A 25,455-nucleotide genomic window follows, 5' to 3' on the forward strand; every position below is an offset into this window, starting at 1 on the left:
CATTATATGCATGATAACCGGAGAACAATGCTCAGAAGCTAGTCATTTAAGTGGGTATATCAATATAAGTTTGCCAAGTAACAGAAAATCCATACATTTATTTTTCCTGTACAAGAGAGAAAAAGTCATCACAATCCTCTTTCCACTTTTCCATTGATCTTAAACTTTACCTTTGTAGAAAGGGCCTTCGTTATGTACTCCATGCCAGATGACTTTCACTCTTTAAAATTTAACAATATTTGCTAACTTAAATATTAAGCAACAAATGATATAAAAAGGGTGTATTTATATTGCCCTAAATCCCCATGAGATTTATTTCCAGTCTGATAGACAAGACATTCTTTGGGTGGGATGATTCCCTAGGGAAGCAAAGGTATGGGCACGTTTCACATCTGTTTATTGTCCAAAGCCATTTTCAAGCAAAAACGAGTTCATGTTCGAACAACACAGATTCTCACTCTACTCACCTAGATCAGGCTGTATGCCTTAATGGGGGAGGCGGAAAAATCTAGAGTGTCACAGTGACAGTGTGTGCCCCTCACCAAGGGGAGATAGGATGCAGGGAGAAGCAGTTTACCTAGTAGGATCACGATGCACAGAAGGATGGCCACCAGAGCCCCTGTGCTCAATCCTGTGGGGTGGATGAGGGCCTCTGCATGGCAGGACTGCATGTTCCCATGGTGGTCACATGTACAGACCCGGACAGTCACTGTCCCAGTGCTGCTTTGGACTGGGTAGTCGTTGTCTGAAATGACCACAGGCAGGAGATAGGTGCTCATCTCGTGTCTATTATAGCCATTTTTCCGGGTTAAGATTCCCGCTGTGTTGTCTGGAACCAGAAAGCAAAGTGGTGAATGTGTGTGGATACCACATCACATATTGGATCAATTGTTAAGGGAACAGGATACAGGCACAGAAATACATACAGATTCTGATCTAGGTCTGTATATATCTTAAACTAATTTACCTTTGTTGTCTTGAATGGTAAAGTTTGAGCCACTGGCTGCTTCAGGGGCCAAAGAGAAGGAGAATTGGTGTCCACTATGAGGGTCGTCCTTATCCATAGCATGTAGGGTCTGAATCAACTGAAATAAAAGCCATAAAGCTGCTATAAAATTTTGATAACCCGAAAATACGTCATATAGTTTTGCAGTAAATTCTTGATTTTTAATATTAACTAAAAGTCATAGCTTTAAAAAAGCTTTCAATTAGAAAGTTTCTGTTATAGAATGATTCCATTCTATTCAAAGAGCTAGTAGGTTAGAAAGCCCTAACAATTCTTTGCTATGGTAAGGGACAATTCTTTGTTGTGGTAGCTTCTCTGGGTACTGTAAGTTGTTTATCAGTAACCCTGGCCTCTACCCTCTAGATACCAGCAGCACTCTCCTAAATTGTGACAATCAGAAATGTCTGCAGACATTGTGATCTGACACCAGGAAACAAAGTCCCTGGGAATGAGAGACAGTCCCAGAGTAATGCAAAACTATGAAATCCCACCAGGATCTCGGCTTGGACAACACTGCAACTTAACAAAAAGAAGTCCAATCTTGTTGTGTAAGCAATTTGCAAAAAAACTACAAAGAAAACTGGTGTATAAAACACGGTAAGTTCAGCTTCCCACTTTCCCCATGTGCTCTAATAGTGTGCTTCTATTTTGACAAACTAGAGCATCATTTTTATATCACTGGCAGCCAAGACCTATTTCAGGTGGTGACAAATGGGTAAAAAAGTAAAACATTCATGAATTTCTATTACTTGTACATGTGGGCAATGTAAATAAGTAAAACTATGAATTATAGGCAATTGTAAAATATGTTCTAGTCATTATTTTGGAGTACATACGGCAATTAAGCTATCTGTTCACCATAAAGATTTTTCCTATAGCACTGTGACTAATCTATTTTAATGAAAACTTAAGACTGATTTGGAATTAATATTAGTCTTGGAGACTGATAACTTCCAGTCTTAAAAACTATTTGCTCTCTTATGCAAGTTAAACATTTGTCTTGATTCTTATTTATGGTATTAATCTCCTTAGTTTCACTTCATAGATAATTCAAAACTAGCCTTCAGCTTTATGTGTCATCTGAATTATTAGATCTAAATTAAGCTGACTTTCAACTTGAACGTACTTTCTTATAAGACTTACCTGATCTGCCTTTGCTTTTTCACAGACAAATGTCTCATAGAACTGAGCAAATTCCGGGGCGTTGTCGTTGACGTCCAGAACTTTAATGTAAAGAGGCACTCTGCTGCTTTGCTTTGGATTATCTGCCACACACCAAAAAGAAAGAAACAGGTATTTACATGTTGGTTGCCAGTTCCATCCAGACAAAATCCACTCAGGTTCATTCATTCTCATTCGTGCACAGGCTCCCCAAGGGCACACTGATTACCAATGGGGTCACAAGAAAGAAGTAGACAGTTTGGTACTTCTGGAGCTGGATGCATTGACAGAAATACCTACTTGTGTTGATATACTATACCTGCCTCGTAAACCCTAAGGTAACACAAAATAAAGCATTTTAGAAGTAGATTTTCAAGGAAGCCAATAAAGCAGGCAAATAGGGAAAACCATGGACAAAAAGAAGAGAAATGAATGAAACCACCAGGAGACCAAAGAATTGCTATTGGTCTTCGTGTTTTGAGTTGAGGGCTGAACGAGAGCTGGACATCATGTTAAGAATGTTGCTATAGCAATACCACTCTTGGGGATATACCCAAAAGACTGTTACTCCAGAGGCACCTGCACACCCATGTTTATTGCGGCACTATTCACAATAGCCAAGTTATGGAAACAGCCAAGATGTCCCAGCACTGACGAATGGATTAAGAAAATGTGGTATCTATACACAATGGAATTTTATGCAGCCATGAAGAAGAACGAAATGTTATCATTCGCTGGTAAATGGATGGAATTGGAGAACATCATTCTGAGTGAGGTTAGCCTGGCTCAAAAGACCAAAAATCGTATGTTCTCCCTCATATGTGGACATTAGATCAAGGGCAAACACAACAAGGGGATTGGACTATGAGCACATGATAAAAGCGAGAGCACACAAGGGAGGGGTGAGGATAGGTAAGACACCTAAAAAACTAGCTAGCATTTGTTGCCCTTAACGCAGAGAAACTAAAGCAGATACCTTAAAGCAACTGAGGCCAATAGGAAAAGGGGACCAGAAACTAGAGAAAAGGTTAGATCAAAAAGAATTAACCTAGAAGGTAACACCCACACACAGGAAATCAATGTGAGTCAACTCCCTGTATAGCTATCCTTATCTCAACCAGCAAAACCCCTTGTTCCTTCCTATTATTGCTTATACTCTCTCTACAACAAAATTAGAGATAAGGGCAAAATAGTTTCTGCTGGGTATTGAGGGGGGGAGCGGGAGGGGGTGGAGTGGGTGGTAAGGGAGGGGGTGGGGGCAGGGGGGAGAAATGAACCAAGCCTTGTATGCACATATGAATAATAAAAGAAAAATGAAAAAAAAAAAAAAAAAAAAAAAAGAATGTTGCTATAGTAGCTTATTAAATTCCTCCAAACTCTGAGGTAGATACAGTTATTGCTCCATGTTATACAACAGGAAACTGAGTCACAAAGAAGTTGAATGATTTATCTGGGTTCACAGAGGTAGTAAGGAGTTAGTGCTGGCATATTTAGGGTATTGGGATGTGTAAGGAGCATAATAAAGATCTTGCTTCTTGAGATTTTTTTTCTAATATGGGAATAGACAAAACTGTACAGTAAGCCTGCCTTAGTTGCAATTTATTACATATGGTTTTGACCAAGACAAGTAAAAAAATTAAATAAAATAGGAAACTTCAAAGACAAAAATTTTAAATTTCCACATATGCCTCAAGAAGCTCAGCTGATGTGGAGCACTACTCAGTCAGTCCTGTGTTATTGTCAGTTGCGTTTAAATTGTGTGATCTGCTGAGTGTTTCCTTGCCCTTAATTTTGTGAATATATGCCTCCCCCAAAGCAAATGGTGCCCCAAAAGCAAAGTATAATTATGGCAATCTTTCCAAGACAAAAAGGGAATGCAACATACTTAATTTAAGTGATACTGTGAAAATTTTAGATTTGTTGAATGGTGGCATGTTTTTAGCAAAAGTTGGGCAGCTTTGTGAGAAAAATGAAGTACAGTACTGGACTCTATGCATCCTGAGCATTTGTGGCTTCTTCCTCAACAGTGGTCCTCTTAGAGTCACATATCTGTGGATAGCAAGGGTCTACTGAATGCACATAAATATATACTCCAACAAATGGTAAATTTATGGAGAAATTGAGCAGAGAAAAAGGATCAAGACAGATGGAGGTGCTACTTTGAATAAGATGACCAGCCATGACTTCTCTGAGACCATTTGTCCAGAAATATGATAGAAGAGAAAGACTAAGCCATATGGAGATTTCTGGCTTTCTATGAAGAGGAAACAGTAAGTGTAAAAGCTTTGGAGTAGGACTAAGCTGGCTTTATACAAGGTTTTGGGTTCTTCTGAATTATCAAAAGTAGTTAACAAGTTTCAACAATAAGATTCTTAAGACCCCTTGCATCTATTTTACTCACACTATCCTTCCAAAGTAGAGTGGCTGAATATGAATTTCACAGATCTTAATCACTAATAATTTCAAATGTGACATAGAAACATGAAATCCTAAAACCAGAATCTTTTAGTTATAAAACTTAAAATACTTATGAATGACCACTTCAGTAAAAAGTAAAATTTCATTATGCTTTGAAAAAATGGTCTTTTTCAGTGGAAAATATTTTTGTAATTTAAAAACATCATTAGTGCTCTGTTATTGGTTACCCACATCGGTCCCTCAGCAGAAATTCTGAAAAGCAAACTCCTACCTAACAAATGTCTCATGAGGTGTTGGAAAGTGGTGCTTATTTTGTCCACATTGGCTTTTTATTATTCTACCCAATATCCTTCAGCAACTTCAACTCTCATGAGTTATGTTGACAAAATACAACTGTAATAAACCATTTGATATGGACTATTTCACACTATATAATCAACTGAGATAAAAATGTTTAGAACTTTCAAAATTAAAAACAAAAACTAAAAGAGCTATAATTTAGAACCTATTTTAAACACCAAAAATTATTTTACAGATCAGTTTTCTTTTATGTATTTTACCCCAAACTTTGTGGGTATAATTCCCACTAATGTTTGTTGCTTAAAATCTTTTCATTTGGAACACTCTTTGGGCACTGTTTTTTCTTTGCCTTTAATTTCATGGGGGGTACCATAAAATTCATTCTAAACATTTTATTGATTACTTGGTGGTTTGTATTACTCGCTTTGATGTACTATGGAAAAGTGATAATTTGTGTTTCTTAATTCTATAAAGATTTTGAAACAGAAATTCTATAGAAAGCTAGAGGAAGAATATCCAGCAGATTTCGAAACAATACCTATAGTCTAAAGACATGTTGGCCCCGTTTGCCTTTGCTCCCTACACAATGTCTGAGAGCCCATTTTTTGGCTGTTTCAGTAATTTCTAATTTGTAAATTTTTTCAAATCAAATCCAAGTACCAATTCATGCTCATTTGAGAGAAACATTCTTCTTTTCTTATTTCCAAACTGCAGAACTTCCACAATTTCCTTCCATTTATGAATGAACCAACACACATTTAGAGGAAACATTTCTCAAATCATCCAGGGCTCTTTCCCTCAATACAGTATCGAGCAGAATCATCAGTACATAGTGATGAGTTTCAGCCATGCTCAAGCCCCCAGTGCAAGAGAGCCCATCAATCGGGGACAGCAGAACTAGGTTGGACTTACTGATCTCGGTCGCTATCACTGTAATGTTGTGCCATAGCAGTGTTTCTCGGTCAAGAACTTTCGAAGTAAAAATCGAACCATTTCCAGAATCAATGTTGAATATTCTGTCCATGTCTGTGTGTCGATCTACAGAATACCTGAAAAATACAGAACAGAATTTAGATATTCTCATATTATAAAATGATTCCCAGAATATGTTACATTAAATTTTTCTACTCATAGTGCATTTAAATATCTATAAATTAACATTAAGCAAAATAGTCTGAGAAATTAATTCTTTATAATTGAGGTTTAATAATAAACTCACTAGCCAAGTTAAATAATTTTGAGAATCACTACTAGCTTTTTTATATGTAATTTAGATCAAATTTATATAGTAATTATTATACTTTTTAAACTCAAGTTTTTAGGAGAAGGGACTGCAGAAGGATGACCTGGCCATGATAAGGAATTGGGATTCATTCTCAATGCCATGCAAATCTGCCAAAGGGATCCCAGCAGGGCAGTGCTGCAATCTAAATCATGTTGAACAAAGATTGTTGATTGAATGAAAATGGTTGAAAGGTGCTGTCACAAGCTAATGGAAGAAGAGTGGAAAACAGGACTTAGGAAAAAAATGCTAAGAGAATTACATAAGGGGAAACAGATACCCAGAAGGGTTAGAACAATCTTAGAACATGGTAAGAACTAGATTAATATTTAAAGAGAGTTTGTATATGATGGAGAAAAGACAGCCCCTACAACAAATGTTGCTGGGAAAAGTGGTTATCCATCTGCAAGAAACTGAAACTAGATCCATGTCTATCACCCTGTACTAGTATCAACTCAAAATGGATCAAAGGCCTTAATATCAGACCTGAAACTCTGAAGTTAGTGCAGGAAGGAGCAGGAAACACTCTGGAAGTAATAGGTATAGGAAAGGACTTCCTCAATAGAACCCCAACAGCCCAGCAACTAAGAGAAAGGATGGACAAATGGGACTTCATAAAATTAAAAAGTTTCTGCACAACAAAAGAAATGGTCTCTAAACTGAAGAGAACACCCACAGAGTGGGAGAAAATATTTTCCAGCTATACATCAAACAAAGGACTGATAACCGGAATATACATGGAACTTAAGAAACTAAACTCTCCTAAAATCAATGAACCAATTAAGAAATGGGCAACTGAACTAAACAGAACTTTCTCAAAAGAAGAAATTCAAATGGCCAAAAAACACAGGAAAAAATGCTCACCATCTCTAGCCATAAAGGAAATGCAAATTAAAACCACACTAAGATTCCACCTCACCCCATTAGAATAGCCAGCATCAAAAACACCACCACCAACATGTGTTGGCAAGGATGTGGGGAAAAAAGAACCCTGGTCCATGCTGGTGGGAATGCAAGTTGGTACAACCACTCTGGAAAAAAAATTTGGAGGCTTCTTAAAAATCTAAACATAGATCTGCCATATGATCCAGCAATCCCACTCCTGGGGATATACCCAAAGGAATGTGACACAGGTTACTGCAGAGGCACCTGCACACCCATGTTTATTGCAGTGCTATTCACAATAGCCAAGCTATGGAAACAACCAAGATGCCCCATTACTGATGAATGGATCAAGAAAATGTGGTGTTTATACACAATGGAATTTTACTCAGCCACGAAGAAGAATGAAATCTTATCATTTGCAAGTAAAAGATGGAAGTGAAGAACATCATTCTGAGCGAGGTTAGCCAGGCTCAGAAGACTAAAAATCACATGTTCTCCCTCATATGCGGACTTGAGATCTAGGGCAAATATAGCAATGTGGTTGGACTTGGATCACATGATAAGGGGAGAGCACATAAGGGAGATATGGGAATAGTAGAAAACCCCAAACATGAAGTGTTTGATTTCCCCACTCCAGAGGAGCTAATACAGAAACCTCAAAGTTACAGAGGTCAACATGAGAAGGGGATCAGGAACCAGTGTAAAGATAAGTTAGAGATGAATCAACTTGGGTTGTAACACATTTATACATGAAAGCAATGCTAGGAATCTCTCTGTATAGCTGTCCTTATCTCAACTAGCAAAAACGTATTGTCTTCCTTATTATGCTTATGTCTTCTCTTCAACAAAATTAGAAATAATTTTGTTATTCTGCCTGGACGCGAGGTGGGGAGGAGGGGAGAGGGTGGGGAAGCGGGCATGGGGGAGATATGACCCAAATAATGTATGCACATGTGAACAAATGAATTTAAAAAAACTGAAAAAAAAGAGAGTTTGTAGAAATTGAAATACCAAGAATAGTGTCTTAGAAATCAAAGGACAGAATCTTCAATACTAAAATTGAACAATTCAGTAGATTTTGAGAAATGTTCTCTTTTTATGAATTTCTTAGTAATTTTTATTTATTTGTTTATCTACTATCACTAGTTTTTAGAATAGTCATGTAGGGGGAAAAGTTTTCATGTATGTTTATGAGGGAGGAAGCACTAAAGAGAAAATTTTCAAGAAAGTTGCTATGTTAAGGCCTTCAGGGAAAAAATATTGCCTATTTCAACTGGACTTTCAAAACTGATGATAAGAGGTTTAAAAGCTTTGGCTTAATAGAAATACAATTTAAGTAAATGATCTCATTAGTCAGACACAAAATTGCTATGAAAGTTCTAAGAAAAATTGTTACTAATTTGTAATTTGTCCAAGATTCTATATCAAGGAATTATTCTGTTTAATATGTAAGTGGTGAGCTATAATAAGCAATATACTTTAATTTTTGTCATCTAGCAGGTATAAATGAAAAACATCTAATCATTATAGGCTGTTTAAACTTGATTTCAAAGAAAATTCATGAAATTTATATATTTATATGTATACATAATTTTTGGTTTGAATTTCAGTTTTGGTATATTTAAAGTAATATTTTTATTTCCAAAGGGTTGAAACATGAAAAATCTATTTACTATTTTGCTGCTTCTGTTCTGAATCAGCATGTATTAAGAATTTAGGCAATGACATTTACTTACTCTATCACCTTTCTTCATTTTTAATTTGAGAATGATAAATATTTATAGCATACAGTTAATTGCCAAAAAAGGAAATCTCAATATTCATAGACTTTGTGAGAAATTTAATAATTATCTATAAACACGTTTTTTCCCTCATGAAAAATGTCAAGCATAAGAAGTGCTGCTTAGTGCCTTCCTAAGCTGTTACAGTTAAATGCAGCAGTAATCTGTTTTGTTCTTTGTCCCTTTGCCTCCTGCTATAGTTTTAAGTTTTACAAGTAATCATATTTTCCCATCAAGCCTTGAAATAAAGGGTAAACAGTGAGGAAGTCTTAGTTGAAGGCAGCTTTAAATTTTAAAGAGAGATTAACTATTTAGGAAATAACAAAATTTATATTGTTTTTCCCTAATTGGGAGATTAAAAATTAATAGCAAACCTAAAATGCCTACATTGTTCAGGAATGGTGCTTGCACATAAAGCCTTATTTTCTTTTTGTTGTTTTTTCCAAACGAAATTCAATTTGCATGAAGGATATTTACTTATGCACAGTAGTATTAATTATAATCAGCACCAACAGGGAAAAGTTGACCAATCCCATCAGGATGGTAGCAGATGATTCTGTGGGGAAAGCTCTTTCCCTCCCCCAAGACTCATTGCATTCAGTTATTAAGTAATGTCTTCTTGTGCATCCTCAAGTCAGGAAGATTTGTGGGTTAGAAAGGAGGTGTGTCTGCATGCAAACTTTTCATAGTAGGTGTTTATAGTGACATAAGACTTGTGGATATCAAAAAGCATTTGTGATAAAATTGTGGAAGTAAAGTATTTTTGTGACTGCATAATAATAAATCAATGTTTGGGAAAGGATTCTAATTAATTATTCACCTAACATATTGTCTAGCATGTAGTTATTCAGTATTTATGTATAGGTAAGACTATGTATAGATGTACTTTCCTAATATAAGAATAATTTTTATCCTGTAAAAGGAATCCCTGGAACATTCATTTATATACCAATATATCTGTGTATTTCTAGCCTTAAATCTATGCCTGTATATCAAATCCATATGTACCAAAGGAAGGCTGGCAGCAAAGAACTTTAAAATTAACTAACAGACAAGCCAGTCTGACAAAGTAACTATTTCCTTTCATAAAACATAAAATAATGCAGTGGGTAAAAATGGTATTTAGTATAAAAAGTCACATAGATATGGAAGTATATAGCCTACATTTCCAAAACACATACTCTCTTCAAATTAAATACATGTTGATCTATCAAGGAAGTAACTGAAACTCATATTTGTAAACTTCTAGCATTAACACTTTTAAATTGGACTCGACACTGACTTGCTAAGGGTTTTTTTAATGCAGTTAGAAGGAGCTCCAAGTGAGATAATAGGTGTGAAAGCGCTTAAATGATTTGTGTTGTGTAAGTGAATGCCACCATTTATTTTCCTGTTTATAATGTTACACTTAGATGGGGAAATACTTGATCCATGGAGCTCACGTGGCTACTTTGAGTTGACCATAGTCCAGTTCAAGGTGTCCTCTAGCTATTCCAGTGCAATGATAAAACAAGAGTCTATTTGGCTCCTTGAAAGCAAGCCAAGCATTTTCATGTTTTAGATGTAAGAATATCGTATGTTTCATTAGAACAAAGGGAGCTCAGTGGCTAAAAAGTTAGAGGACAAAGGACTTTGAGCAATAATGTCCTTCAATGGAATAGCTAGAGTAGCACTGGATTTGGTAACTCTTCTACTCAATGCTTTCCAGTTTCTTCTCACCTCAATCAGAATAAAATCCAGTCTTTACCTGGAATACAAGGTTCTGAAGGACCTGTCGTGCTCACTGCCACCTCCTGCTAAACTTCCCTGCTCTCTTCTACCTGATATCTCTGAGCTGCACAGGCCTTCTCTCCTTCAATATGCCAAGCAAGCTCTAATATCAGACATCAACCCTGCTTGTCCCTTTTTTGAGGGTCTTCTCTCAGGTATCAGGATGGTTTAATCTTTTCAAATCTTTATTGAAGTGATCCCCTACTTAGAAGAATGAGCCTGACCATCAAGTAGTACCCCAGGTGGTCTTTGTTTCCTACTCTGCTTTATATTATTGCTTAAAATTCATTTCCACCTGACATATTATGTGTTAGTCCTTTGTTTATTTCTGTCTGTAAGCTCCCTGTAATCAGAACTTAGGATTCATTTTTTTGCTGTATTTCCCAGTGTCTAGGACATGCCTGGCACATGGCAGGCACCCTGAATATATTCGTGAACTCACTGGTAATCTGCTTACTTTATTTATGGAAATACTTTACATAATGTTTTAGTACTTTTCTTACTTACTAACTAAGCTACTGGCTGAAAGCTAGAGATTGGTTGACTTCAGGATTCCGCAAGATTCTAGAATTCCCAAAGCATCTGTGGTCCCAAAGGGCAAAGAGGGTTTCTTGCAACATGATTTATAACCAGGGTGCCAGGAGAGGACAGGGAAAAACAGCTTACCTACATAGCATTAATTTTGATTCTGGTCTATTAATTTCCCAGATATATATCATGAAATATTCTTGTTTTTGTTTATATCTGCAAGAGGAAAAGTTACACATCCAAATGGAGCATGCTTCTATCTTTAAGTGTTACATGATAAATTCTTCCAGCACTTGAAAAAACAGGCTCTCAAGCCCAGTGCCTGGTTTGTTTGTTTCTCCATTCCACTCTTTGGTAAATCTTACACCCTATGAAAAAAAAAAAAACTTGAACCTTGAAAAAAGCCCCAGGCCTTTCCGCTCCATTACCTCATACAATCTTTATATAAGCAGTGAAGTACTTGCAGTTCAACTTTTTCCCTTTCAAATTTTGTGTATTTTAGGTTTATGCTGCTGCTAAAACAATATTTATGCAGTGAGCAAGGAGAGCTAAAGGTGCTGTTTAAATTAGTTTTTCAGGAAAATACAACCATCTAATTGGGAAAAAAAGGTTCCTCTTTACTCAGGCAAGGGCGGATATTTGAATATAAACAGACAGAGACATCATTGCAGAAGTGTGCTTACTTGACAGGATTTCTGGCAGCATCTGGATCTTGAGCTGTGACCGAGCCTATTGTTGTGTTTATCTGAGCATCTTCTCTGATTTGTAAGACATAGGCCAGTTTGCTGAAGACCGGGGGCTCATCCACATCCTCCACCACAATTCTGACCGTGGCTGTGTCTTTGAAGGGACCCAGGTAGAGAAATCGGGGCTCAACGTGGGGATTGGAGGCTTCCACCTTGAGGGTGTATACTTTCTTCTTTTCAAAGTCCAAACGCTTGGAGAAGAAAGTGCCATGTTTAAAGGAGTCAGGACATAGAAAGCCAAGACAGGAACCATTTTCAGTGCAAATCTCTGATAAATAAATGTGATCATATCACTACATTTTAGAGTGATGTTGGGTAGAGGCAGCAAAGATAAGGTATAATTATTTTACTTCTGACACCCTCGACCATTGGGAGGGGAACCATTATACAAGCTATGAAAGAGTTCAGATACCAGCCAACTCTAATGAAACCAAGCCCACTGTCAATGAAAAAGTGGGTGCTGAGGCACTAGGCACTGTACTGGGCAGGAAGGGAAACTGGAAGCAGAAATATGTCATGGCTTACCTCCCTCCCTTAAAAAAATCCTTATATTTGGCTGCGGGGGTGTCAGCAGGGTCAAGTTGGCAATATGTAATAGATTATTCTGTCAGATGTTCTCGCATCTGGCTTTAATTGCACCTGCTGAGTGCTTAAAATTTGTGCATGCCTGGGGCCCTAGTCTGGTCCATTAAACCCAAACACCTAGTATGGGATGGTAATCTCCACTTTTAAACACCTCGCCATGTGATTCCAGGGTGTAGCCAGAATTGGGAACAACAGGTTTGCATCATGACTTTCTCCTCCTCATTCAGACAAAAAAGGTTCATTTTTTTTGTATGAGTTAGTAAAATATCACAAAGGATACCCTGAAAAGGGCATTGGGCTAATTATTTACCAAAGAAAGGAGCGATCATTGTTATCAGAGGCCTTTAGGAAGAACATTGTTGCTTTTGGAGACACACTGAACACAAATGCTTTTTGCTGACTTTTAGTTTCAGATGATAACATGACAAGGCTCACTGGAAACACAATTAATCAAGACATTAGCGAATGTGATTTAGTTGGCTAGGCAAAATTTCAGGTTGAATCTGATAAGGCACCAAGAAAATTAAAAAGGTTAATGCACACTAATGGGCTTCCTAATCATATTATGATATAAAACATTGGTCTGAGTGTCACTAAAACATGTTTTATTTGTTCCAGATATTAAGACATGTTCTCAAGGGGAAAATTTTCTTGTTATTTACATCCACCTATGCTTATATTTACCAGCAAACAACAATTTGCTGAAGAATGGAGAAAATATACTATGCATGATAAAAGGGAAATCACTAAAAAATTAATTCAAATGAATGTTTTTAGCCTTGAAGCACACAATTTATCAGTTTTTAACTTTTGTCATACTTTGATATAGTGTTCGGTGGTGTTAGATAATTTTGGGAGGTAAAGTAATGCATAAATACAGTGGTGCAGACAGGAAATTCAGAACATTAAAGATTTTATTATCATTGTGTTCCAGAAAGTAGCTAAGGTAGTCATAGGAAATTTGTATTGCTTAAATTGGTGCTCTTTATATATGTCATCTCTCTAATTCAGGCCATCTTGACCACTGTCTGCATTACTCTTTGTCCTTAAAGCATCCTCACAATTTGTAGTTACACATTCATCTGTTTGCTTGCTTGCTTCCTGGTTTCTTTTTTCCCTGGCCTGAAGTTCCGCCAGAGCAGAGACCATCTGTTGAAGGTGTCATTGCACCTTTACCACTTACATCAATGTCTAGCATGGTCTGCTTATTTATCATCCATTTGCATTTTGATGTATATGTTAATATAGATGTATTTTTATGTATATCATTTGCTTATATTATTTATTTACTTAGGAGACTCAATAAAAATTTATTGAAAGTATGGAATTAATAAATGTATACAATTATTTTAGACCCCTAAAAGCCAACCCAAGAAGTCTCAGTGTGATAAGGATTTGTATTTTTTAAAGAAATAATTAGTATGATAAGAATACAAAGCAATGTTTATATGAAGTGTTAATCGCCCTTGGTGATTTGGAAACCAGAGAAAAGTAAACCTGTTCATTGAAAGATATGTAAGGAATAGCTTTACCTTTTTGACAGTTATAACCCCTTCTTGTGTTTCCTGGTCGGTGATGACATCGAACATATCCAGCCCCTCACCGTCCGTGATGCTGTACTCAATCTCTGCATTTTCTCCCACATCAGCGTCGCTGGCTTTGATCCTACCAACTGGTGTACCCGGTAGAGTAGATTCAGGGGTTTTAAATTGGTATGTACCTATCAATCACCAGACAGATAGGAGTCAAGCACAGACTAAGCACAATCTGTCATAGTAAGCAACCCCCTCTTATCTGTGGGGATGCACTCTAAGCCCCCAGAGGATGTCTGAACTGCTGATAGTACTAAATCCTAAGTATAGTGTATTGTGTTTTTCCTATCCAAACATACCTCTGATAAGGTTTAACTTATAAACTAGGCACAGTAAGAAATTAGCAATAAAAACTAACAAAAGCTAGAGCAATTACAATAATTTATGGTAATAAGAGTAATAAGAGTTACTGGAATAGCCCATTTAAGATTTATGGACTATGGTTGACAATGGGTAAATGAAGCTGCAGAAAGCTAGATTATGGATAAAGGGGGACTGCTGTAAAAAAACCCATTTTCTAACTATCTTTTAAGACATTACCATGGGTGGATGGAGGCAGATTCGTGCTTTCTTCAAAATAATCAATGGTGCTCTATTCTCCTAATTCCTTTACTCTCACAATTATTAAGACTATTTCTTCTATTTCATGTATCTTTGCAAATGGAGAGCACTTTTCTTGTCCTACAATCAGGCTCCCAAGTTTATATGCAATTGTAATAATGACTGAAATGTTAAAGGAGGGAGCAGAAGGGTTTCAAGCCCCCTGCTAATGTAATCCAGCAGAAAGGAGAGAATTTAACTGGAACTTCAATTTGAAGCCAGTTATTAGGTGCTCTTTAAACTGGTTTCTTTCTGCTATTGTTAATACTGGCTGAAGGTGGAAGTAAATTATAGAAATTTGGAGAATGTCTCCAAGTAGACATCCTTTTACTCATATGCAGAGCTTTTCTGGATGCAGAGTTAGGGATATAGGTAAATACACTGAGTGATAAAACTCTTTTTTTTGTCTTATTGACAAAAACAATCCTATCGATTCTTATTTTTCCCTTTTAAATTTCATTACAGTATTTTCTCCTACACATAGACTTCTCTGATGATTATATTTGTATTATTAATTCAAAGCCTGTATTTTGTAGTTAGTTACTTCCTTTATGTCCTCGTGTTGCAAAATTAGTTTAAGAACTACATGAGAATTTCATGTAGTTCATCTGGCAGGCCTGTATGTGCTTAGAACCAGAAAAAAATTAAAATAGCAAAACAAAAAATTATTCTATTTTCACTTTTTCAACTCTTCATACAAATGGATTTGGAAAAAACAACTGTGCCACCACTAAAATGCAGGCCTTCAATAATATTAATTCCCTGAGTATCAGGCTCTTCCTTGGTAAAATGATAAAATCAGTTAAGTATTTCTCTAGTATATTCGACTTCCATTTCTGGGCCTTCTCTACCTTTATGTGCTCCATCTGTATTTTCTGGGCCTTCTCTACCTTTATGTGCTCCATCTATATTTTCTAATAATAAGCCACGGTTTATCTAAGGAAAGAACACAGTGAGAAATTCCTGAGGTAGCAAGGGTGGTACTGAATCTTTATGGTCTCCTCCCCACAGCGAAGTGTTGGTTATCCTGGTATTTTCATTTCAGGCCTTTGTGGAGAAATTTTACTCTTCTTGTGCCCATTATAATCGGAAATTATTAGTTAACTATTATGTTTTTGCATTTAGCTAACGCTGAATAATACTTGAAAAAGTAAAATTATTTTCAATGGTCCCTGGATCACCATTCTAAAGGAAGCCCATATTTAGCTGACTATTTTTAAAAAATTCCATGATAGAGTAGGTGGGTTTTCTATTCAGTGTTTAAGATAATTTTCTTAGGAGATCATGTCAGAAAGAAATTTAGTTCCTGGAAGAACAACTGCATCAAAACCAGTTCCCACCTGGATGGCTCTAGGTAAAAGTCCAGCATACTGCTCGACACAAAGTCAGTGTTCATGGATGCTATTTTTACTCCCCAGCCAGTCATAAGAGTTAATGATTTTTGAGATGGCTTCCAGTACCACAATTAACTATGATGTAGAAAACTATTTATGATTACAAATGGATTAGCACATAGTAACTTCCACAGTTATATTTTTAGAAGTAGGAAAATGATAAATCCTTTCCTTACAAAGCTTTGTGAATATTTAAAAGAGATTACATGCCTGATTAAATTTACAAAACATAAAGTCAACTTTTTTCCTAAGAAATAGCAGCATTCTTGCATACATATGTTCTGCACAAGCAAATTGATGTGTCTGGTAGTCTTTTTAATAAGGAAAAAGAAAACAAGGGTGTTAGTTTTACAACAGCAGTATCAGAAATCGCTCAGCTAATTACCAATGGTGGAACATAAATGTTCACACTCACTGAACATAAATGACATTTTCAACTAATTTTAATAATTTTAATAAAAGTGCCAGTTCTTACAAAATCCACTAATTTTGATAATAATTACGACAATGGAAAGTAAAGTCAGATTGTTACAAAAGCACATTGCAGAAACTCATTCGATCTATTGTTCCTACTCTGAGGAAATCGGGGTGGATTGTCATTGACGTCAGTCAGTGTGATGTTCACTGTGGTGGTCCCGGATAATCCTCCCATCTGGCCGCCCATGTCCTTGGCTTGAATCACCACTTGATACTGCTCTCTGTTTTCTCGATCCATGTTGAGCAAAGCTGTCTTGATGATACCTATGGATGTGAAATTTAGGAATGGAAAGGGATGCATTAAGAACACTTTATGGATTTGTTTTTGTGCAAACAAACATAGACTGTCCCACCCAATATGCAAAATTCTAGGTAGATATCATAGTGGACTAAAGTGATATCCTTTATACTGAAGGATATTACAATAACATGGGGAGAGAGATACATTTTGAAAAGCCTATAATATAAGGAATGGAGAATGACAATAAGAACGAGTCAAATATTACAAGAGAATAGATCACAAATAGTATAACTATGCACTATTAAGTGTTGTAATAATACGATAGGTATGATAGGTATCTGATAAAAAAATTGCATATTATGGGCAATTTTTTAAAGAAAGCCATGTCCTCGAACTGACTCCTGAGTTTCTCATTAGTGAGTTGGCTAATTGTTCCTCAAATATACCTACTATAATGAACGTTCTGAGGATTGTGTAAACCACAAAACTTGGGTGTTAAAAAATCATAGCATCAGTTCTCTCACAATTATCATCTTATATGGTCCTTGAGAATTTAGGTTTTCTTAAAGCTGATGAGAATATCAGTTCAACTGATCCCAACAGTAACCAACATTTTAAAGTTAGGTTAAATTTATCTCTGTTTTTAAGTAGTAATAAGATAATTACTTGAGAAAATTTATAGAAGTTTTTCTAATCTCTATATGGGGTTTTTTATGCTTAAATTAGCTTTTTAAAAAAAATTACTGGAGAAAGCTTTATGACCCTCTCCGGTCACACATTCCAGTGCTTAACAACTAATGAAGCTGAAAATGTCTTTTTTTTTCTTTTTAACAAAAGTACCTCAGACAACAGGTCAATTTTAATCCTATGGTCTTGGCTTCAAAGTACAACTGCTTTCTTTTCTCCAAATAACAGAACTTCTCTATTTAAATATAGGAGATCACCTTAGCCTTTGTCCTTTAAGAGGAGTAATTGTAATTTTTTATCCTCATTGTTTTTCAACTCAACATTTTCTTTCTCCTTGGGATTATTTCCAAGTTCACTGCACCTTTTAATGCATGGATTTTCAACTGCATGTAGTAACCTAGAAAGGTTCTGATTTCTACTAAAAATAAAGGATGTTTGAAAAAGTACAAAAGGAACCTGACTCCTATTATGATAGCAAAAATATGTGTAGGATTTAACACACAATACAAAGGCTGTTTGTTAAAAATAAATTACCATCAGAAAGTATGCTACTTTAGGGAAAATACAGGAAAATCAGATGTAAAAGACAGGATTCTATAAGGTGATCCACTTTGATTGATTTGGGCTGTATCTGTTAGGATAGACTAGGTAATAATGTGATGACAATGACAGTCTTGGTAGCTTGACACAACTAAAGTTTAATTTTTGTTCATGCTCTGAGCAAGAAGCTCTGCTCATGGTAACAGTCAGCCATCCAGCCTGGACACTCCATCTCAACAATGGTTTCTATGATCATTGTGGTAGGGGGAAGGGAATGTGGCACATTTGCACACCAGCTCTAAGAGTTCTGCTTGGAGGTGACTTGTATCACTGCCATATTTTACTTGCCCAAATAAATCACCCATCTACACCTAGCTTCAGAGCAGAATAGAGAGATACAATCCTATCAAATAACTATAAAAGAAGAATCAGAGTATCTGTGAACAGTCCTAGTAATCCTCAGAAAGGGTTAGTTTTTCAGGTTCAATCCAAACTGGAAGAAAATAATAGAATGTATAATTTTTCTGAATTTGCCCTATATAAAAGTGGTGGATGAAAGATTCATTGTCAGATTTCTTGATTAAAATGATCTGGATGTCATGCTTACAAATATATCATTAGTATTTGGCAGAGAAATACAAGAAAATTCAATCACACTGATTGTTTTTATTAAAAAATATGCTAGCTCAGCTGAGCATGTCAATTAAAGTTTACAGAGTGTAGAAAAGAAGACCAAAAGTGAATTCTAACCTGTTTCAGATTCAACTGAAAAATAGGGTTGTCCCTGTAGAATACTATAGACAACTTTAGCACTGTTCCCATATGTTGGATCATCAGCATCTGTTGCAGTGACTTGAACAACAAATGTGCCTGTAATGACAGAAACATAAACTGAAAACAAATTAAGATTCCTCGGTATACTTGCACAAAAAGAAAGCATGATCTTAATTTTGTACACAGCTATCAGGGCAAAGGAGTGGAGAACTTCAGTACACTGGTAGGTTAAAAAACCTTGGATTCTTCACTCTGAAAGGATGAGACCAACATTAATAAATATTGTAAGGATTAGGTTGAAGAGGAGCATGGGAATTATCAGACTGTGGGTGGAACTGGTTCCAACACATGTCCAATGACAGAATTTGGCTGGACTCTTGGTTGTTTTTTGTGGTGCTGGGTATCAAACAGAGAGCCTCCTGCATGCTAGGCAAGTTGTTCTACCATGAAGCCAAATCCCAGCCCTTGACTGGACTCTTGCTGCAGTGATTCTTTAAGTTAATTAGCACCTCACATTACTTTGCCCCAGGAATTAGTTTATGAGTTGTCCACTCAGGGGGGTCACTGAAGATTTTCTAGATAATCTGTGTCATCAATGTTCTTTCTTCCTGGATGGTAGTGTACTGATGTGACGCCACAAATGTAGCTGCTATTTTGTGAACTGCTATTTTTTGTAGAACTACCAGCTTGAGGACTCAACTGAATACGATAGAAAGCTACCAAGAAGCAGCTAGATTCCAGATCAAATCTATCCAAAGCTTACTTTACGTTTGGACTAAGTAAGTGCTTTTATTGGGCTGAAGGGGTGGCTCAAGTGGTAGAGCATCTGCCCAGTAAGCACAAAACCCTGAGTTTAAACCCTAGTGCCACCAAAAGCAAGCAAGCAAACAAAAATACCTTTATATTGTTTAAACTAGTTTGAGTGGGTTTTCTTGTTATTTGCCATCCTAAACAATAAATCTATCTGATAATTCCAAGAGGTTGAAAGACTTTGAGTCTTAAAAGATCAAATAAAGAATCAACTGGAACAGCAGAGAGGAAACATCTGGAAGCTGTAATTTCAAAAGATGGTTATAGCTAAATATATAAAGAAGGCTATTGCATTTTAGATTAGTATTCTTATTTTGGGGATAACACTCACCTAATAACTTTCAAAGTATCCCTATCCACCCTGAAATTCATGCCAATTTTCATGTGTATGTTTACATGTTTATTTCACTAGAGAGAAGATACATAGATTATATTTGATTTTCAAAGGGATCTGTGACTTCCAAAAAGGAGAAGACTCTGATTAAGATCATATTATGGCTGGCTTTTGATTTTCCTATAAGATAAGCAGTAAGCACACTGCTAGAATTCTATCTGTGAAAAGGGTAGAGAACTTCCATCTAGGGAATATTAGAATTTTGAAACTGCTTCTGTAATATATAACCAACTCCATTTATGGAGCACATAGGGTGAACTATGTTAGGTTGGATGCTCTGATATATTATGGTGATGCATGAGGCACAGTACTCGCCCTTATAATTTGGCAAGGGAGGTAGAGAAAATGAGATCACTGTGTTGTTTTCATACATTTTTTAGTGAGACTGGGGTATGAACTCAGGGCCTTAAAAATTGCTAAGCAGGCACTCTACTACTCTACCAGCCCTGCATTTTGTTATTTTAGTAGGCAAGCTAACAGAAGTCAACAAATACCTAAGTTCTTATTTGTATTAATATAGAATTTGATCTCTTTCAGAATATGATTATCTGTATGTTTTAAGTGCCTAGCACTTGCCAGATTCTGTACTTGTTTTCTTATTTAATCTTCTTGGTAACCCTAGGAGTAGACATTTATTATTTATGTTTTATAGATACAGAACTGAAAGATCAAAGAAATCAGGATCATAGAAATCAAGTAATTTGCTCAAGGCTACACTGCTGGTTATTAGTGGAGATAGTTTCAAATTTAGGTTTGTTTGACACCCAAGTCCATTTTTATCCTCTGCTGTGTCCTACTACCTTTATGCAATTTTTGAAAGATGTATTATATATTACAATAATATAGATTTAGCATAATGATGATTATCAACATTAGTGTGCTTGCATGTGAATCAGAAAAAAAATAGTCTTCCCTTTTTCAAGACCTATTACTGCCAGCCATCCCCAAATATTTGTGATACACAGTTAATTCTTTAGTGGCTTTAAAAGTGAATAGAATTCCCTAGAGTTGGGCAGCACATCACGCAGTTTTTCTGGGTAGTGCTGGTAACTATCCCGCATTAACTTTCTGCTTTTGACCACCTACAGGAAAAATAAACAAACCAACCTTCCTGTTAAAAGAATTCCATGCCCTTTGTTTGCTTTGGCTATGGCTTGTGGTTTTTTTTTTCTAACAAAACAAACTGGTTCCAAGTAATAAGACGAGAAATTTTTTCATGAGAAAAATTTTAATGTTTTATAATTACTTCCATGGGTTGGAGATTTTCCAAGTCTTGGATCTGTAAGCTACAATGTCTCTGATAGTTGATTGACACATTCAGAAAAGTTATTATGAAATTTTAGTCCTTTTGAATTTGACAAAGTGAAAATAAAAATGACCCTTTATTTAAGTAGTTTAGAATTTGTCACTGTCTCCCATGATAATGTTTCTAAGAGTGATGTCATAAGATTTTTTGTTAATTTAAACTGCTTATGTCCTTCCAATTTAAACAAATTAAATCCACATAAATTGAACTTAAAGTTGGTAGTGAAATTGTGCATAAAATATTAATTCACCATATTAATGTCATAAATGTCTCTTTTTTCCCACCATCTGTTTATTGTTTACGAAATAAAAATATTTTTGGAATGTCTTTCCCAAATTTGTAGTTACTTAAAGCAACTATCACTGTTCCTTAGACTGAACTGTAAATTTTGCCTTCCACTGGGGAGGTCCTTCCCTGGAACCCATAGTGACATGGGCTGAGAGAAAGAGAAAAGCCTGCTGTCTTTCAGCCCAAGAAATAAAGTGGGAGAGAAAGCAGACAAGATGGTCTCCCTTTCTACCTTCTACCTCTCTGCCATTTTCATACCCTTATCATTAGACAAAATGCTGGTTTCTTAAAAATAGTCACAAGATGAGATTACAGTAATATTAAGCAACAAAGGTACAGTTATAAAAAGGTTGTATGTTGATTGAAAATATGGTAATTTTGTAATTTAGCATCTAAATTCTTTCATCTCAGTAAATTTGGCTCAGGATGCACTAGTGAAGATCCAGTTCTTGGCTGAAATCACATCTCACTCACCGACATCAGACATTTCAGGGACAGTGGCTGTGTAAACCTCCTTGGTGAATATTGGCTCATTGTCGTTGATGTCATGGATCTTGATGATGAATTCAGACTCAGGCTCCACGGGTCTCCCTGTTCTTCTATTGATAGCTTGAGCTCGAAGGATATAAACAGGTTTTTCCTCTCTGTCCAGCCTCTTGGTAGCCTGTATGTCACCTGTGTTTTCATTGATAATGAAGAGATCTCCTGCTCCATCTCCTGAAAGGATGTATTTAAGTGATCCATCTCCTCTATCCTGGTCTGAATGTAACTAGTGTAGAAAGAAGAATTAAAGAAAGCAAAAGTCAAGCGTGTGATCCTAAATTGTTTTTGTCTTTACAATGCATGCTATGTTAACTTTCATTCAATCCCATTGACATACAGGCTTTTCCATTTTATTATTTACAACTCCTCAGTAGTAAATGTCACTCGTTAAAGACCATGTTTCCTTAAACTTGTTTGGCGATGTGAAAGCTAAAGGCCAGAGCAACAGTGATATGCTCAAGGACATAGAAGCCTGGCTGGAATAAAACTATTTTCACTACAGTTCTCTTCTAATTCACTCTGCTCCTCATTTGTATGCACACACACGAGACAAATGACAAACTACTGAAGAGGGACTTTGATTCCCAGTCAGCGGGACCTGAGTACATTCCACCTCTTGGTGAATTTCGGAAAGTTAGCGGTGTCCTTGGATTTGTGGTGATGAAGATCATCAGACCTTTTCCAAGAGGCCGTGATATTCATTTATTTATGAAACCCCACTCAAAGACACTGAGATAGCCTAAGTGCTGTCATGAACAATGGAAAACCACCTTACTAGATAAGTTACATCACTTGGAACAATGACATTTAACATTCAGATTTTAGTAGAAAATAGGAAAGAACCCTGTACATAGGTACAGCCTAAAGTTGAAATAGTCTGCATAACTTATAAGAACAGGAGGGCGAAACAGGAACAGGTCCTGCTGGGGCGGGGTACGGCTGGTATTTTGGGAGGGGGAGGTAGTGAAAAAGGGGGAAAAGGGGGTAGGAGGGTGAATATGGTGCAAAAATGTGTACACATGTACGTAAATGCAAAAATGATACCTGTTGAAACTATTCCAGAAATGGGAGTGGGGGAATACAGAAGAGCGAAGGAGGGGGTGAATTCAAGTATGACCTATTTGATACATTGTAAGAACTTTGTAATGCTACAATGTACCCCCACCCAGCACAAAAATAAAGGGAAAAAAGAATATATGTATGAGGTAGTAAGATTCCTGTGCTGATGGTAATTCAACCAGAGCTCTGATGACTTACATCAGTGAAATGGGTCTAGGTAAAGGATTGAATTACACAAAGACTAGGCTGCGATAGAACTGGAAGATGCTCTTCTGTATTGGAAAAGTAAACCACTGTTTTCTATCCCAAAGATCATTTCCACAGTGTGGAATTCCTGTTGTTTCCTTAATTCTGTTTCTTTTCCCCTATCCAGTAAAAGTTTAGGTCTTTGGATAATCTATCTCTGTTCATAAATTTTCAAAAAGTACTTTTTGTTGAGAAGGACAACTTAAGAGCCTGCATCATAGGTACCAGTGATACACAGACAAGTTAGTTGCAGGGGGAAGGCTGCTAGTCTCTGTCTTGTTTTAGCTCTGCTAAACAGAGTTGCTATGTTACAACAACAAAGGCAACAGCAACAGGTAAACCAACTCAGTGTCGTCCTGATTAATACCATGCAGAATACTCCAAGAAGTGTTACAGACACATCTAAAAATGGATTTTCAGGGCAACAAGGGGCTTAGAAAACCATCTCACCCACCTTTCTAAAAGTGTGTTCTATGGAATATCATGTATAGCAAATGCAGAGAGAAGAGGGTCTTGTGTATACATTTGGGAACCACTTCTTATTCCACCTCTTTCTCACCTGCTAACATATTAAAGGCCATGAATGTCTGCAGTTTGGAACTGTACTTGACCTTATTTGATCTAGCTTTCTGGAAGTTTCTTGTTTAATGTATCCTTTTTGGGTATAACACATATAGGTATGCTCCAGGACTAATTTTCCAAGAAAGACCTGTTCTGTGTGTGATCCTGAATTACTTTGATCCATCACAGTAGAGGCAAGAAACCCAGAGTTCAAGTTTATGTAGTGTTTCCAAAGTCATATCCAGCCCATCTGAGGGGCTTGCCCTCAAATTCTAATCTTAGAAGATTCCCTATGGAGTATTTGGTGCAATTTTCTTTTTCAGAGATAGAGAAACTGTGTCCAATGCCACAGTACGAGAGATAATTGAGGAGTTTGAAAATGAGAATATTATTCACACAATTAGTAGCTTTGAAAGCAATTTGGCAGAAATAATGAACGATAGATGGGAACAGAGAGGAAACTGCTAAGAAGTGAGGCAAATTCCATAAGAAATGTAAAATAAGAACACTCCATGATTTGTGTAATGTGATATGCTAAGAAAACGATGGAACCATGATGACGCAGAAAGAGCCACTGGGGAAAGTTTAACTCTCCATTGTCAGATTTTAATGACGGAAGAGTGCTTTTAAAAACTCATTTCATTAAGTCACAACTAAAGCAACCGATGCCTGTGCCCTTCGTATTCTTGCTCCAGGGCAGCTGTGGTCAGTAGCCTGGTACAGTGCAGAGGGTGCCATGTACATGCATGCTTTGTCCCTCACCAAATGTGAGATCACAGCAGAGCCAAGTCACCTCCCTGAGCCAGGACCCTTAGCAGTAAAGGGAGGATAGATAGTAAAAGCCACAGGACTGTAGCCACTGTGAAGCTCTAATAAGAGACCTTATACAAGTGCCACAATAACTGTCACATAAACATGCAATAAAAGCATGATATCAATTATAAAAATTAAAAATTTTGTTAACTATAAAAAGCCTTCCAGGTTAGATATTCCTACTATCATTCTCTTAGTTCATGATCAGCGTGTATTTGTACTTATTCTGACTTTGAGAACTTTGTTTTGAGAACTTGGAAAACCCAATTTTATGAACACGCCATATCTCTGACGTAAAATATGTTATCAAAAGCCAGTATTCTTCTACCTGGTGGCAATTGCTGTCTTTACGTGTGATTTATTATATTCTGTATCTCACTGGATTACAGACTCTCCTTGGCTGGTTCTTTCATCATTTTCAATATGTAATTGTTGCACACTTAGTAGGTGAATACCACAGCTGGTCACAAGATTTATTCAGGTCAAAGTAATCAGAAACTTATTTTTAGCTGTCAGGAGAGACCATTTGGATGACTTATAGAACAAACACCCTAGACAATATAAAGGCCCAGAGGAGATGCCAAAAAAGAGTGTGAACAGGATTGCCTTGCAGATCACAATTCTGATTTATCAATATTTGAAAACGTGTGGGAAAATGCATCTCTTCA

At 36.5% G+C, this 25,455-nt stretch overlaps 1 protein-coding gene across 3 annotated transcripts in view; it reads right to left on the minus strand.

Moving 5' to 3' along the window:
- Positions 1–25,455, minus strand: part of Cdh6 (cadherin 6) — a 127,873-nt gene that overhangs the window by 8,301 nt on the left and 94,117 nt on the right. For all 3 annotated transcript variants that reach the window (XM_074077687.1, XM_074077685.1, XM_074077686.1), the window contains exons 3-11: positions 22,040–22,334; positions 18,744–18,863; positions 16,622–16,789; positions 13,995–14,182; positions 11,815–12,068; positions 5,798–5,934; positions 2,150–2,271; positions 968–1,085; positions 578–829 (exon numbers count right to left, since the gene is read on the minus strand). In XM_074077687.1, coding sequence (XP_073933788.1) covers positions 578–829; positions 968–1,085; positions 2,150–2,271; positions 5,798–5,934; positions 11,815–12,068; positions 13,995–14,182; positions 16,622–16,789; positions 18,744–18,863; positions 22,040–22,334 — 1,654 coding nt within the window. The remainder of the gene's footprint in view (positions 1–577; positions 830–967; positions 1,086–2,149; positions 2,272–5,797; positions 5,935–11,814; positions 12,069–13,994; positions 14,183–16,621; positions 16,790–18,743; positions 18,864–22,039; positions 22,335–25,455) is intronic.

The sequence above is a fragment of the Castor canadensis genome, chromosome 6 (genome assembly GCF_047511655.1).
Source record: "Castor canadensis chromosome 6, mCasCan1.hap1v2, whole genome shotgun sequence".
Lineage (NCBI taxonomy): Eukaryota > Metazoa > Chordata > Mammalia > Rodentia > Castoridae > Castor > Castor canadensis.